Source organism: Apaloderma vittatum, unplaced genomic scaffold (genome assembly GCF_000703405.1).
Source record: "Apaloderma vittatum isolate BGI_N311 unplaced genomic scaffold, ASM70340v1 scaffold7506, whole genome shotgun sequence".
Lineage (NCBI taxonomy): Eukaryota > Metazoa > Chordata > Aves > Trogoniformes > Trogonidae > Apaloderma > Apaloderma vittatum.
The window spans coordinates 1-15,805 of NW_009723340.1; the positions used below are offsets into that span (position 1 = coordinate 1).

Sequence of the window (15,805 nt, forward strand, 5' to 3'; positions counted from 1 at the left end):
TGTGACTGGTCTCCACCTGGACGTTGAGTCATTGACTGTAACTCTTTGAGTGCACTCTTCCAGCCAGGTCCTTATCCACCGAGTGGTCCATTCATGAAATCCATGTCTTTCCAACTGGGAGACCAGGATGTCACGTGGGACAATGCCAAAAGCCTTGCACAAGTCCAGGTAGATTACATCAGTTGCTCTTCCCGTGTCAACTGACTCTATTTTCTCCATCATAAAAGGCCACCAGATTTGTCAGGCAGGATTTTCCCTTGGTGAAGCCATGTTGGGTGCCACCAATCACCTCCATATTTTCCTTGTGCCATAGCAGAGCCTTCAGAAGGATCTGCTCCGTGACCTTGCCGGGCATAGAGGTGAGACTGACTGGCCTGTAGTTGCCTGGGTCTTCCTTTTTCTTCCTGTTTGAAAATGGGGTTTGTGTTTCCTCCTTTCCTGTCAGTGGGCACTGTACCAGATTGCCATGACCTCTCAAATATGATGGAAAGTGACCTAGCAACTTCATCTGCCAGTTCCCTTAGATCCCGTGGGCTTGTACACCTTCAGGTTCTTTAAATGGTCTCGAACCTGATCTTCACTTGCAGAGGGCAGATTTTCCTTATCCCAGCCCCTGCCTTTGGCTTCCACAACTTGGACGGTAGTTAGAGCCCTTGCCGGTGAAGTCTGAGAACCTCTGACTTCTCCTTATCCTTCATGACAAGCTCTTCCCTTCTGGAGAGGGCCCACATCCACTAGCCTTCCTTCTGTCACTGACATGCCTATGAAAGTTTTTCTTGTTACCCTTGATGTCCCTGGCTAGCTTTGAGTCCATCTGGGCTTTAGCTTTCCTCACCTGAGTGCTGGCTGCTCGGACAACTTCTTGTATTCTTCCCAGTCTACCTGTCCCTTCTTCCCTTTTCTGTAAATTCTCTTTTTGTCTTTAAGTGTGCCCAGGAGCTTCTTGTTCATCCACGCAGGCCTCCTGACATTCTTGCCTGCTTTCCTCTTTTCTGGAATGCATTATGCCTGGGCACAGAGGAGGTGGTCCCTGAATATGGACCAGCTTTCTTGGGCCCCTTCCCCTTCAGGGCTTCATCTCCATGGTACACCACTAAGCAGACACCTGAAGTGGTCAAAATATGGTCTCCTCAGGGTGGCGAGCTTGCTGCACCCTCTCCTTGTTGCCCTGAGGGTCTTGAATCCTAACATTTCCTGGTTGCTGCAGCCAGGACTTCCCTTAAGCTTCACATTATCCACCAGCGCCTCCTTGTTGATGAGATCAAGGTCCAGCATGGCACCCTTCTCATCAGTTCCTCTACCACCTGGAGAAGGAAATTGTCACCAATGCATTCCAGGGTTCTCCTGGATTGCTGGCGCCCTACTGTGCCGTCCTTCCGACAGACATCCGAGTGATTGCAGTCCCCCATGAAGACCAGATCTTGTGAATGTGAAGCTGCTTCCATCTGTCTATAGAGGGCCTTGTCTGCTTGGTCATCTTGGTCAGGTGGCCTGTAGCACACCTCCACTATTGCATTACCTTCCCCTGCTTTTCCCCTAACTCTGACCCACAAGCTCACAGTCAGCTCCTCGTCCATCCCTAGGCCAAGCACCATGAATTCCAGCTGAAGTCATAGTAATGGCTGGAAATGGGAAGGCCAGAATGCATCTACCAAGTACACTGGGCATTTACAGATTTCTGGCATAACAGGGCCCATGCTAAAAGCTTTTCTACTAATTAAAAAGCATTATTAGCACATACAGCTAGCGGACAGACTCCTGCATCTTTAGAATATATGACAACAGCCCTTGACACATGGCTAGTAACTTGCCTAATGCTTTGGGCAGTCTCTGACACTTGTTACTGTCTTGCCTTGCCTCCTGTTTGTTTTCCTTCGGTAGAGAAATCTTGGCTGGTTTTATTTCTGTTTCTTTCCCCTAAGTGCCAGCTACCACCAGGTTCCGCTGCTTAAACTATTACTATCAGCAAGCAAAAGGCTGTAAGGAAAAAATGCCTAGTGACTTGCCCAAGGAATTACATCAAAATGCAACAATCTGGGAAAACAGTCAGAAAGGCTGTTTTGAATATGCCTATTCTTGTTTCCAAGAATTTGAAATTCTGGCAGAGGAAGAGGAAGGAGGAATCGGCAGAAGCCATCTTTCCAATGAAAATTAATATGGAGAAAGCAAAGCAATTCCAAAACATGCAAGAGCAGTTAACTGAATAGACATCTTCTCTTATAAAAAAGGTCTTCTGTAACAAAGTGCTTGTATGCCTACAGGTTGCCCTCTTCCTTCCCAGCTGTATCTGTAATTTCTTTCAGGAGACCTTATCAGGGTTAAAAGAGACATGAGAGGGGAAATCTAGTGGAGTGGCGGCACCAGTGAATTACATTGTAACAAAGTTTGTTAAGTCGAGGAAAGGGGCTATGTGGCTTTATTTAGAATAATTTTTTAATGCTGTTCTTCTTCATGTTGGAAGGTCCCATCATTCTGTAATCATGTTGATGATATTGACTGCAGATTGGAAGATCAGACACAGAAACATTGCTTGGAATATAATTACGATTACGAGAATGGATTTGCCATAGGTAATTATTGATTATGTAGAATCTTAGTCATCCGTGTTTAACACGGCATCATTCCTTTTGTTCTGAGGTATGCAATGTGTTGTGTATGGGATTTTTTTAAAATAAATATGAAGCTCTGAAGATAGCAAGCAATTACATAATCAGTTTTGTAACAATATTATGGAACTGTTTACTGCCTGGTTTTGCTACTGCTTCCTAATCTAGTGTACAGGAAGAGTTTCTCAAGATGCTGCATGATAGGGAGGGAAAAAAAGCACACACAGAGAGTCCTACAAACATGCTTGATTAGCCTGGAAGAAAGCAGCTTTTTAAAAACATGCGGTTTCAAACCAAAATACTGAAAAGATACAATAGATGGTCCTGGAGATTGTTAGGAAAAGGAGGAGCATCCTGATGGCAGTTCTTATCAGCACAGAGCCCTCGCAGTGTGAAAGCTGTGCAAGCCTGAGTTTGCCCTTTAGCTGTGAAACAACTTCCTGTATGCAGGGATGGATTTTGCGAGATGACTATGGCTATATCAGACTGAAAGATGTGAAAGTCCTAGTGTTGTTCCCAGTTTGCTTTGTGCTAAGAAAGTTGGTCATTTTTAATCTGTTTTCAAACAGGTTGATGTCCATGTTCTGCTGCTGTTGTCCGTGGTATTTCTGAGTCCCTTGGTGAGGCATGGTCAGAGCAGAAAGGCTAAAAACAAATAACGTACATTACTTATCGTAGGAGAAGGCATTTTGGCAGATCAACATCAGAATACACACACTGTTGTAGGACTGTGGCTCTTTTACAGGTTTATAGCGGAGTTACTTGGTAGAGCTTCCTGCTTATTCTCACCTTTTAGACATGCTTCACTGATTTGAGAGCACATTTCTTTGTAATTGGACACAGCAGGGCTATGTGTTCATTTTGCAGTTATCTGTGTAAGGATGGGTACTGATGATGGCTGGAGCTAACTTTTAAAGTGTTCTCTTCTGGTTCATGTCAATCTCTTATCAGAATAACCTTTTTGCTGTTTTTTTTTCTGGAGTGTCTCATTATTTTACCCTGGGGAGGCAGGAGAGGAGCAGTCTCTTCAAGTCACAAGAGACAGCAGTTTAAAACACTAATTGTGGAATGCTCAAATGCGATTAACCACAAAGCTGTGATGTTAATTTGTCCCAGTTTCCAGTGTAAATTAAGCAAATCTAGGTGACTGCTAACAGGTAATTTGCAGAAATTTTTAGCATCTTTGTATTTTTTTAAGAATAGCTAGATCAGTGAAATACACCATGCACCTCTAAATTCAGTCATTAAAATGTGGATTATATACAGAAGCAATTCTTTGTTTGATTTTTTATAGTTGAAAGCATGTTTTGTTGAAGGACGTTATACAAGGGGTGAATTTGACTCACTGTGTTTAACAGGTAGAATGAACAAATAAGGTGATGTTACCAGTCTTTTCTGAGAATGTGGATGATGATAGAACTATTCAGGAGGTGTGAGAAAAAGCGGCAATGGAGACGTGGCACGGCATAGGCCATGCTGCCTGTAATTGAGCTGGAAGAGGAAGAGAAAGCAGTATGGAATTGTTTAAGATGTTGCTGACAGGTCCATGTTCCCCTGTCCATGCTAAAGGAAGAATTTCAACCTGTAATTTTTATGACAGTATGTCTTTAAATCTTTGGCTATGTGCACAAGATTCAGGATGTCTAGGATATCAGTTAGGAGTAAGACTAGTTTTTCCTTTTTCATTAGTCAAAATACTGGTAAAATAGCCTGTTGTGCACAGCAAATCTAGCACACATTCTCTGGAGCTTCAAACAGATCTCATTCTACTGGGGATGTGTTCTAGAAATAAGTACAGGTGATTTTCTTCCGCATGGTGTTACTTCCCATTTTGTTCTTTCTTAATGCATCCAGGACCTGCTGGCTGGGGGACAGCAAATCAGCTGGATTATTCCTACGATGATTTTGTTCATGCAGCACAAGAAGGAGACTTAGCCAGGCATCTCTCTGCCTCTGTACAGGCAGCACCTGCTCGAGTCAAAAGGCATAAGCTGAATGTTCCAATGACTGACCACAAAATCAAGTTAATATTTAACATCACAGGTGAGAGAAGTCAAAGCGTTATCCTTCTCCTTTTCCTTCTGTTTAAAGAACATGTTTCTCCTACATTGAGATAATAGTTTTCTGGAGACATCTGTAGCCCCATGCCATCAGAATTTCTGCTTGGAGGAAGCTTCATGTTCATGGAGAGCATTGTGCATGTGGCCTGCTTTCCACTTACCACTGGCAAGCTTGAGTGTTGCACCCTTAATATATTCCAGAGTACACTGGAAATGCTGACTGTAAAATCTGTACACTTTTTGTGTTTTTTGTTTATATCTCAGCTAGCGTGCCACTGCCTGATGAAAGGAATGATACATTGGAACTGGAAAATCAGCGACGGCTCCTTAAAACTCTGGAGACCATTACAAACAGGCTGAATAGGACTCTCAATAAGGAACCCATGTATTCTTTTCAGTTTGCATCTGAACTCATTGTAGCTGACAGCAACTCATTGGAGACTGAGAAGGCCTTTCTTTTCTGCAGGCCTGGCTCTGTGCTGAGGGGGAGAATGTGTGGTAAGCCAGATGACTTGCTCCTTACATGTGTTTAGAATCCTTTTGAAATGCAAGATTTTAGAGGATGTTTGCAGAGGGTTTTCGTTTGACACAAGCCAGTGCTTGTGGTCTCCCAGAACAATAAACTGCAAAAATGCTTTGCACAGTTTGACTTCCAGAGGATGTTTATGTTCCTAACCAAGGCCTGTGGAAGAAGGATGATTTTATACCCAGAATTCCATTCCCATGGGGAAATCAGGCATATCCATGCCTGATGATACACAGGAAAACAGTGCTTGGTATGCAGTCATTTAACCCTGTTAGTCTTGTGGGTGATGTGTAGCTAAGAAAGGGAATTGGATTCCATTTCCTGTGCATAATGAGATCTTTGCAGAGAGATACCTCATTTGCTGAGGAACAGTCATGTTTCATATAAGCAGAGTTTGACTAAATGGCAACTCCAGAGGCAAGAAAAAACATGTATGATTGTGCACTCTGAAGGCAACCTTATGTTTCCAATATTACAGTTAACTGCCCTTTGGGTACCTATTACTCCCTGGAGCATCATACCTGTGAAAGCTGCTGGACTGGATCCTACCAAGATGAGGAAGGGCAGCTGGAATGCAAAAGTTGTCCATCTGGTAGCTATACTGAGTATCTACACTCTAGGAGCATCTCTGAATGCAAAGGTGAGAACTTTGTCTTCTTCAGACAGCCGTTACTGAATGCCTGGTGGCTTCCTTTTGGTTTCTGTGGTGGGAAACACAGGTTGACGTGTAAAGGGAAAAATCCAGGTTTCCAACACTGCTGTGGCATGCAGGATGCCTGGGCACATGTTTTAAGAAGACTTGGCCTTTGAAGCATTGTTTCCTTTCTATCTTCATTATGTCCTCATTTTGCAGAGAGTAAATACACTTAAAATAATGCCATTCTTGTCCTTGCCAGACAAAGCAGACTGTGATCAAAGATAAAATGTCAGCACCCTAAACTACAGTGCTGTAGCATTGAGCACCTCAGCACCACTACCTCTGTGACCTGTTCTGAACAAGAAGCTGTTAGTTTTATTTCCTCTTTATTTTCTTATTGTTTATTTTGCTGATTAAAAATGGGTGACTGAGTTGCTCTAACTCATCTGTGAAGCTGGAGAGAAGCTGGAAGACAATTAACTGGTTAATAATTCACAAATGCACTGTCAGTAACTTACTGCATCTCCTTTTTGTTTTTGCTCTTTGTACCCCTGAAGTCCTTCTGAGTAGAGTAACTCTAGTAATTGAAATTCCCTGTGGCACATCCTGTGATTTCAGCATTATTTTTAGAAGTCAGGAGCCATGTTTCCTATTGGACATTGCTTAATCTTTATGAATTCTTTGCCTTATAGCTCAGTGCAAGCAGGGAACATATTCACCTAATGGTCTCGAGACCTGTGAAACATGTCCTCTTGGCACATATCAACCAGCATTTGGATCCAGGAATTGCATCTCTTGCCCAGAAAACACATCAACAGTAAAAAGAGGTGCAGTGGATGTCTCAGCTTGTGGAGGTTTGTAAATAAAGAGGATATGAATTTCTTTTAATTAAATTCTAAAAGTCTCTCTGAAATGCCCTCCTTTCTGATTTCCAAGATGGATTCTTACTTAGAGGTGAATAAAATGAGATATGTGATGAAAATGACACCTTGGGAAAAAGTGGAACCATGAAAATAAAACCTTTTTTCTTTACAGAAGAGAAAGGTTGTTTGTCACTATTATCTCCAAAACAGCTTCCACATCTTCTGTGCAAAAATACTGAGTAGTTTGTTCCATAACTTTTTTCAAGAAATTGTCCTCAGCTGTCTTTGGGAAGCTTTGCTAGAAGGATGCCCAGGGGGAATATTCTGCGGGGAATAACAGTACAAAAAAGACTTCGTTTTGTCCTTTTGTCCCTTCCTGAAGGGAGGAAAAAACCCAAAACAAACAGATTGGAGAGACAAAACAGAAAAGAAATTGCATTCGAAAGCTGCCCCCATAGCAGCAAAATTAATAGTTTGGAATACTTCCCAGATATTTCTATAATCCTTTGAGAACCACGGTACCTAACAGCATAATTTAAATAAGCATCTCTTAGAGTTGTGAATTCCTGGCATGTTTCATCCTGTTCCTTTAAGTCTGAGATGGGACTGAGGAGAGGAGAGAAAATTACAGAAAGATATGGGGGAGCTAGGTTGGGAGTGCAAGTGGTAACTCAAAAAACATATCCTTTTGTTCTTGCAGTACCGTGTCTTGCAGGCGAGTTCTCTCGAACAGGTTTGACACCCTGCTACCCTTGTCCCAGAGACTACTATCAGCCAGACCCAGGAAAATCCTATTGCTTGTCTTGTCCATTTTATGGAACAACAACTGTCATTGGTGCCAGATCCATCACAGATTGTTCAAGTAAGCCAGACTATCTCTGTGAGAGACAGTGAATAGAAGGAACATCTAAAGAATGACCAGCAGTAATCCTAGCAGAAAACATCCCAATTTTTCTCCTAACAGGTGTAGACCTTCCATTTCAACTCATGAAGTTCTCAGCTGATTTTGCCTACTGGTGTTCCCTCTCACAGTCACGTGACAGTCTACGTAACATTACGTAGTGACTGTGGTACATGCCAAGGCTCAATAACAGTACACATATACAGAGTATGTTTACATAATATACATATTATGTATATGTATACTATGTAAATACACTACAGAGTTTTATATATATATACACACACAAATGTGTGTGTGTACATGTATGTGTGTGTATAGATACATATATTTTCTGTGTCCACTTACATACATGTGTTTTAGAAATGGATGTGGTTACAAATACGTATTTTTGTAAAAAATAGATAAAATACTATGTGGTTAATATGAAGTTTGCTCTTTATTCTCATATATTCACTTTTTTTAGCCTATATTTAGATGCATTACTAACATGCAGTTATTATACTGTCATGGAATATGGGTCTTGCCATGCAGTGTTCTTAACAGCACTTTCATATCTTTCCTCTTCAGGTTTTGGCTCTACTTTTTCAGCGGCTGAGGAAAGTGTAATGATGGTACCAGCCTCTCCAGAAAATATTATCAAACAGTACAAAGCCAGCAGTCAGGCAAGGACACGATATATTTTCCAGTGTTGTTGCAAATGAAAGAAAGAGTGCCTTATCCAGCAGGAACTTACTAAGGCGTTTTTAAACGTACTTGTTAAGCTGACTGTATTTCCTGAGGAGATGAGAGCAGTGGTCGTGAGGAGAACACTCAAACTCTGTAATCATAGATGCACTTTCACTGAAAAAAGGAGACTGCATCAGCTGTGGGCACTCTTAAATTCTGGGCTTGAAGCCTTCACCTGATGTATGAAATATTTGTCACACTTATAACAGAAATGTAAACTCCATGGAGGAAGTTTAGCCAATCTATAAAAAGTAGATTGACCACATTCAGTCATCTGATATCTTCCATATGCTGAATTCCAGAAAATGCTACCAAGCGTCTAAGTTCCATTTGCAAAATCTTTGTTTTACTTATTGCAGCATAGATACACTTGGGAGGAGGCAAGCAGAGCTTCCTTCTGCTGTGAATACTGACTTTGAAATACACGCAGATCTTCATGTGAAACTGCTCTAAGGATAATGTTTGCTAGAGCTGCCCCTGTATTCACACCATCTCCCCCCGCCCAAGTCTGACAAGACTGGTTTGTTTGTCTAAAGTTAGGATATTACATAAACAGGAGCGAAGTTGACTGATGATAAATTTGGCCTAAATCATTATATAACATATCAAGAGGTGAGAAACTGATCTCACGTGGTTTTAGCTAACCATTTACTCAGGGGCCTTGCTAGATCCAGGTTGGCTACATTAGAAAAAAAAAAAAAATACCACACATTGAAGTTCTCCACCAGCTCACCTGATGACCAGTAGCTGAAAGTGATTAGCTGGTATAAAAGGATGCAAAGTGGAGAACTCTCACGTTAAAGATAGCATAAAATGTCACCTGTGAATCATAGCTAAGAAAGTTCTAAGGGAACAACTACGATGATCACACTTTGCTAAGTGAAATGTCAATTTAAAATAGTAATTCATATTCCTGGTATTTTTCTCTAGAAAAATGTATGGCTGATATGCTGAGGAGACAAAGAGGAAGAGCCAGAAGTTAATGCTTTTTTTCCCCCGGCTTTCTAAAGTGACTACAGGGTGTGCCATTTAAAATTAGAGTATTTTGTTCCACTTTTATTTCCTCCTTTACTATAATTGTACCATTCTTGACTCTGGCAGGTCTTTCATGAATGTTTCCTGGAGCCATGCCACAACAATGGGACATGCAAACAATTGGGAAGTGGGTATATTTGCATATGCCCACTTGGATATACAGGTAAAAAATTGAGAAGCAGGTGGAGGAGCTAACGTGTCTCCATGCCCTTAACATGAGAAAGCATAAAGGAACAAAACATTTCAGTGCAGGTGTATGGCCTAAATAACTGAAATATCCATCACAGGTTTACCATATGTAAGTGTTAAGAAAAAAAATAGTTCTTAGTGTTCTCAATGAATTACATTGTGTTTAGCAGAAGAGGATTTTGAATGGTATTTCTTTTAGTGGAATTAGTGAATTTGAAAATCTGTCAGTTAGCAATATTTATTATTAGCAAAAGCTGAAAGTTTTCACCTTGAACTGCTAATTCTCCCAGATCTGCCTATACTCCTTGTCAGTGTTAGCTACCCTGTTGCTTCAAAGCAAATAGATAACTTCATATTCAGCTATTATCACAAAGTGATAGGTGTTGCTTGTGACAGATACTAAGTGCCATTATCTGGAATGCATCAGTCTGTTGGCCCATGTGCTTAATACTTTTCTGATAACACTGTGTTAAAACACAGTCTAAACAGAAAATAATAAACCTGAATGTTTGATAACATATGCAATGAATCAGCCGTGTATTCCTGTATTAAGCAGTCATGACTTTCACCTATGTGAAAAATTTCAAATTTTGTCTCCCTGTTCTCAGTCCTTTATCTTGCATTCTAGGCTTGAAATGTGAAACAGAAGTTGATGAGTGTAAATCATCTCCGTGTCACAACAGTGGAATGTGTGAAGATGGCATTGGGACCTTCATCTGCCATTGTCAACCAGGCTATTCAGGTAATTTGTTTCACGTCATAGCTCTTCTTCAGATAGGCGTTGTTTCTGTACCAGGTAGACAACACAAAACACAAAGACTGTATAATTTCATACTTGTGGAATTATAACGGGAAAGCAATCTGATCTACAGGTTAGAGTGAGGTCTCTCTCATTTTTCATGTTTGTGGCTGTGTGTTTATCAACAGCAATGTTTGCTGGATACTTTTTGAACTTCGTAAAGACAAACAATGGACTTTGCATCTTTCACATGCCAGCATCTAAATAGCACAGATGATTTCTGTAGATGTTTGCATGGAATTTTATCACCTGCTCTCAGTAGCTCTCTGTTATGTAAGCAGGATGGTGCTGTTTTGTTTTCCACTTTCAGTTGCTGCAGCATGCAAACCTTCACAGAATCACAGAAAATCACAGAATGTTAGGGGTTAGAAGGAACCTCAAGAGATCATCTAGCCTAACCCTCCTGCCAGAGCAAGATCACCTAGAGTAGGTCACAGAGGAATGCATTCAGGCGGGTTTTGAACGTTTCCAGAGGAGGAGACTCCACAACCTCTCTGGGCAGCCTCTGCCAGTGCTGTGTCATCCTCACAGTGAAATGTTATTAGAAACACCCTAATGTTTTTGTGGAACCTCCTATGCTCCAGCTTGCACCTGTTGACCCTTATCCTGTCATTGGACATCACTGAGAAGAGCCTGGCTCCATCCTCCTGCTACTCACCCTTTACATATTTACAAACATAGATGAGGTCACCCCTCAGTCTCCTCCAAGCTAAAGAGACCCGGCTCCTTCAGCCTTTCCTCATAAGCAAGATGTTCCACCCCCCTTCTAACACACCCCAGGATGCCATTGGCCTTCTTGGCCACGAGGGCACATTGCTGGCTCATGGGCATCCTGCTGTCCACCAGAACCCCCAGGTCCCTTTACTCTTCACTGCTCTCCAGCAGGTCAGTCCCCAACCTATACTGGTACTTGAGGTTATTCTTTCCCAGGTGCAAAACTCTACACTCGCCCTGGTTGAACTTCATAAGATTTCTCCCCACCCAAATCTCCAGCCTGTATAGGTCTCTCTGAATGGCAGCACAGCCTTCTGGTGTGTCAGCTTCTGGTGTGTCATCAGGAAAATTGCTGATGGTGCACTCTGTTCCCTCATGCAGGTCATTGATGAATATATTGAACAGCACTGGTCCCAGCACTGACCCCTGAGGGGCCCCACTAGACACAGGCCTCCAACTAGACTCCGTCCAATTGACCACAACTCTGACTTCTTTCCTTCAACCAGTTAGTGACCCACCTCACTCCTCGGTCATCCAGACCACACTTCTTCGGTTTACCTATGAAGATGCTGTGAGAGATGGTGTCAAATGCTTTACTGAAACCCAGATAAACAATGTCCACTGCATGGCCACCATCCATCCACCTGGTTATGTCCTCATAAAAGGCTATCAGGTTGGTCAAACGTGACTTCTCTTTGGTAAAACCATGTTGACTGCTCCTAATGATGCTCTTATCCTTGATATGCGTAGAGACAGCAATGAGTATAAGTTGTTCAATCACCTTTCTAGGGATGGAGGTTAGGCTAATTGGTCTGTAGTTACCCTCCTTCTTGCCCTTTCTGAAGACTGCAGTGACATTAACTTTCTTCCAGTCTTAAGGCACCTCTCCTGTTCCCCACGACTTACCAAAGATGATGGAGAGTGACCCAGCAATGACTTCCGCCAGCTCCCTCAGCACCCACGGCTACATCCCACCAAGGTCCATGGATGTGTGGATGTTCAGATTGCCTAACTGATCCCTAACCCATCCTCATCAATCAAGGCAAACTCCTCTTTATCCTGACTTCATCTGGGGCCTGAGGGGTCTGAGGCTCCTGAGGACAGTCTCCAGCAGTACAGACAGAGGCAAAGAAGGCATTCAGTAACTCTGCCTTCTTTCTGTCCTCTTGTCTCCAGCGCACCCACTCCATTCAGCAGTGAGCCTACATTGCCTATGGTGTTATTTTTGTCAGCAATGTATTTGAAGAAGCCCTTTCTGTTCTCCCTCACAATGTTTAATTTCAAGGAGGCCTTAGCTTTCCTAGTTGCCTCCTTACATTCTCTGACCACAGTCTTATATTCCGTTTAAGTGGCCAGCTCCTCCTTCCATGATCTGTGAACTCTCTTCTTCCACCTGAGTTTGTCCAGCAGTTCCCTGGTTAATGGTGCAGGTCTCTTGGATCTCTTTCTTGATTTCCTGCTTGTTGGGATACACTGATCTTGAGCCTGGAAGAAGTGGTCCTTGAGTATTAACCAACTATCTTGGGCACCTTTACCTTCCAGTTCCCTGTCCCATGGGGTTTTCCACTAGCAATTGTTTGAAAAGGCCAAAGTTGACGCTTCTGAAGGCCAGGGTTGTGATCCTGCTTGGTATTCTGTTTCTGCCACTTCAGACCCTGAACTCCACCATCTCTTGGTCGCTGCAGCCAAGGCTGCCCTCAACCTTCACCGCTTCAACCTTGCTAGTGAGCCCAAGATCCAGCAGCGCTCCTCCCCTATTCGGCTTATCCACCATTTGCATCAAGAAATTATCATCGATGCACTGGAGGAACCTCCTGGACTGAGGATGGCTGGCTGTGTGGGCCTTCCAGTGAATATCTTGGTAGTTGAAATCCCCCATGAGAACCAGAGCCTGTGGTTGCAAGGCTGCTGTCAGCTGCCTGTAAAAGGCCTCATCAACTTTCTCCTCCTGATCAGGTGGTCTGTAATAGACACCCACCACAGCATCACCCATGCTAGCCTGCCCCTTCATTCTTACCTACAAACTCCAGCTTTCTCTCCATCCATCCCTGAACAGAACTTGATACTTTCCAGTTGCTCTCTCACATAAAGAGCAACTCCACCACCTCTCCTTGTTGGCCTGTCTTTCCTAAAAAGGGCAGAGCCATCCATGACCACATTCCAGGCATGTGAGCTGTCTCACCGTGTCTCTGGAATTGGCACCTTGACTATGTTTTGATCATGCCTTGTAACACTTGCTATTTAAAGGTCTCCTGTGTGAGGAAGATGTAAATGAATGTAGCTCCAGTCCATGTTTGAACGGAGCCCACTGTGTTGATGGCAAGAACAGTTACCACTGCACTTGTGCAAAAGGATTCACAGGTACACCTTTTCTCTGTTTGAGGCAGGCTTCAGTCTTTCTAACAAAAAAAAAATGTCTACCTACCTGTCTAAAGTATTTCAATTTCATTGCTATATATTATTTAATATTATATACTGATATGGATGCACAAGATTCCTTAGGTCCATCTGATCTCTCAGAGTCCCTGTAGTGTAAGTGTAGCTTCAGGATTTACTAAGTGATCAGCCTTCAGTTATAAATTTTGCCATGAAGTTACTATGTAATGTTGACGAAACAGTAGGGATATTCACATGGGTGCAAGTTATTGTTTTTAATTACATTTTAAAAAGAAAAATACTGGAAGAGTAGACAAGATGGTCTATGTTAAAACTATTCCCCATCCCCATACTTGACTTCCTACTGCTTTCCTAGATTTCTGTAACAGCTAGGCATATCTGTTGATTATCATGTTGCCAAAGAGTTCCACTGTACAATCACATGCACTTTCTTCATTCTTCGATACTTAAGAGCCTCTTCTACAGCAGAAATCCAAGAATCGTGTTCCTGGCTTAAAGACTCCTTCTTAGAGTTAGGATTCCAGATAAATGTCTTTTGTAGCAGCTTTTCATTAGTTGCTCAAAATAGTTTCCCAGGTGATACCGTGATTCAGCCCAGATTACTCCCTTGATGGGCAATATGCATTTAAATTCCCCACAGTTTGCTGAGTGTTAATTTCTACAACTGCAAAGATAGCTGCTTTAATTTTTTATGACCACTTAACCTTAATTAATGGAGTGAATCACTAACTTGAATGGCTACCCTCGTGTTTGCTGTTTCTTAGAAGATTGGCAACAGTCCTTAAAAAACAGAGATGGGTTAGGAATCTTCTTTCTTAGGTTAATTCAAAGCAGAACTGTGACTTTGTTCTTTTCTTCTCAGGTGCTCACTGTGAAATGGAAGTGAATGAATGCCTTTCAAACCCGTGTCTTAATAGGGCTGTTTGTGAAGATCGAGTTGGCAGTTTCTCCTGCAAGTGCCTCCCAGGTTTTACTGGTGTTTTTTGTGAAAGAAACATTGATGAGTGTCTCAGCAGACCCTGCAGAAATGGAGCTACTTGCAGAGATGATATCAACAGCTTCAGGTGAAAAACAGATGATTAATGTAATACAGTCTGGAAAGTCAAATGTGGTGCTTCAGCCTTTTTAGATTTCAGCAAGGCATTTGGCAGCTTAATCCACTATAAATGATCCCCTTGTGGACACTAAAGGTGATTTTGAAAGGCAAGAAAATAAACCTAGTGTCCTTACTCTTAACAAATTTCAAGATAGACAGCAAAGAAAATACGCAGAATTTGAAGTGTAAGCATGATAGGACCGTGTCGCAGAGTTTGAAGTGTAAGCATGATAGGACCGTGTAGTTTAAATATTGATCTTCTGAAAGAAATCTGCTTTGCCAAGCTTCGTACTTATTTTTATGCTTTAGGGTATCTGAACTCAGATCAGAAGTTACAAATAGCAATAGCGGTGTCATACTCTAGATCACCGTAGAAAGGTGGAGCAGCTGTTACTGTCTGGGTTCGGTCACTCTTAAAAACCCCAGAAGTTTTGGTGCCTTTGAAACACTTTGGTTTTCCAAGTACTAGAGATTTTAGTTCCTTTCTACTGCCTTAGTTTTCCCTCTATGCAAACATATCTGCCTGAAAAGTCAAGCACCTCTCATGTCTAATTCTGTGGACCTAGAAGACACACTTCACTCATGCAATGATTGCCCCTCCAAATTTCATACGAAGAAACTCAGGCACTGTGTTTAAATGTTGTATTGTTTCTGTCAAGAAGAAATATTACACAGCTAATAGAACACAAACATGCTTAAAGGAACAACCAAAATAAAATTCCATTAATTCTGTAGATCTCCTATTGTTACCGAAATCCAGTCAATGAAGAACTCTCTGACACTCGGCTTAGCGTTAGGAAGCAGGCATTTCTTTATAGTGGCTGGATGCATGGGAGATAATTTCACCCACCATGCGTGCTGTGTCTGTTACCCATCCAAGCTTATATGCCCCTGGGATACATACACAGGCATCAGTTTTCCCAGAAGGATTGTACATATTCATTCTATTTCCAGGAACTAATTATCCTGTATACATAGTTATTAGGCATGCGACCTGAATCTCTAAAAGGCTTCCCTGGGGATCTTCTGTGGTCTCTGGTGATCCCTTGTGGCCGACGGAGGTGTCACTCTTCTTTGTGGAGTCCTTCATAACTGGCATTTGTCAAGTCTCTGCTAACCTATGCATTTCTCTAGGGTACCCACCACATTTAATGGTCCTTGGTGACACGCTTGATAGTCCTTTGATTGTCAAGTGGCCATACAATAGTTGTTTCCTCTAGGGTGTCAGCTAGGGTTGTAGAAGTTGGTATCTT

The 15,805-nt window shown here is 42.2% G+C and overlaps 1 protein-coding gene across 1 annotated transcript in view; it reads left to right on the top strand.

Moving 5' to 3' along the window:
* Positions 1 to 63: 63 nt before the first annotated feature.
* Positions 64 to 15,805, top strand: part of SVEP1 (sushi, von Willebrand factor type A, EGF and pentraxin domain containing 1) — a gene marked incomplete at its 5' end in the record, with an annotated part of 65,147 nt that continues 49,405 nt past the window's right edge. Inside the window, 12 exons of the mRNA XM_009872075.1 lie at positions 64 to 168; positions 2,462 to 2,570; positions 4,461 to 4,649; positions 4,931 to 5,164; positions 5,671 to 5,832; positions 6,522 to 6,683; positions 7,393 to 7,554; positions 8,164 to 8,258; positions 9,424 to 9,520; positions 10,175 to 10,288; positions 13,307 to 13,420; positions 14,319 to 14,520. Of these exons, the coding sequence (XP_009870377.1) occupies positions 64 to 168; positions 2,462 to 2,570; positions 4,461 to 4,649; positions 4,931 to 5,164; positions 5,671 to 5,832; positions 6,522 to 6,683; positions 7,393 to 7,554; positions 8,164 to 8,258; positions 9,424 to 9,520; positions 10,175 to 10,288; positions 13,307 to 13,420; positions 14,319 to 14,520 (1,745 nt within the window). The remainder of the gene's footprint in view (positions 169 to 2,461; positions 2,571 to 4,460; positions 4,650 to 4,930; positions 5,165 to 5,670; positions 5,833 to 6,521; positions 6,684 to 7,392; positions 7,555 to 8,163; positions 8,259 to 9,423; positions 9,521 to 10,174; positions 10,289 to 13,306; positions 13,421 to 14,318; positions 14,521 to 15,805) is intronic.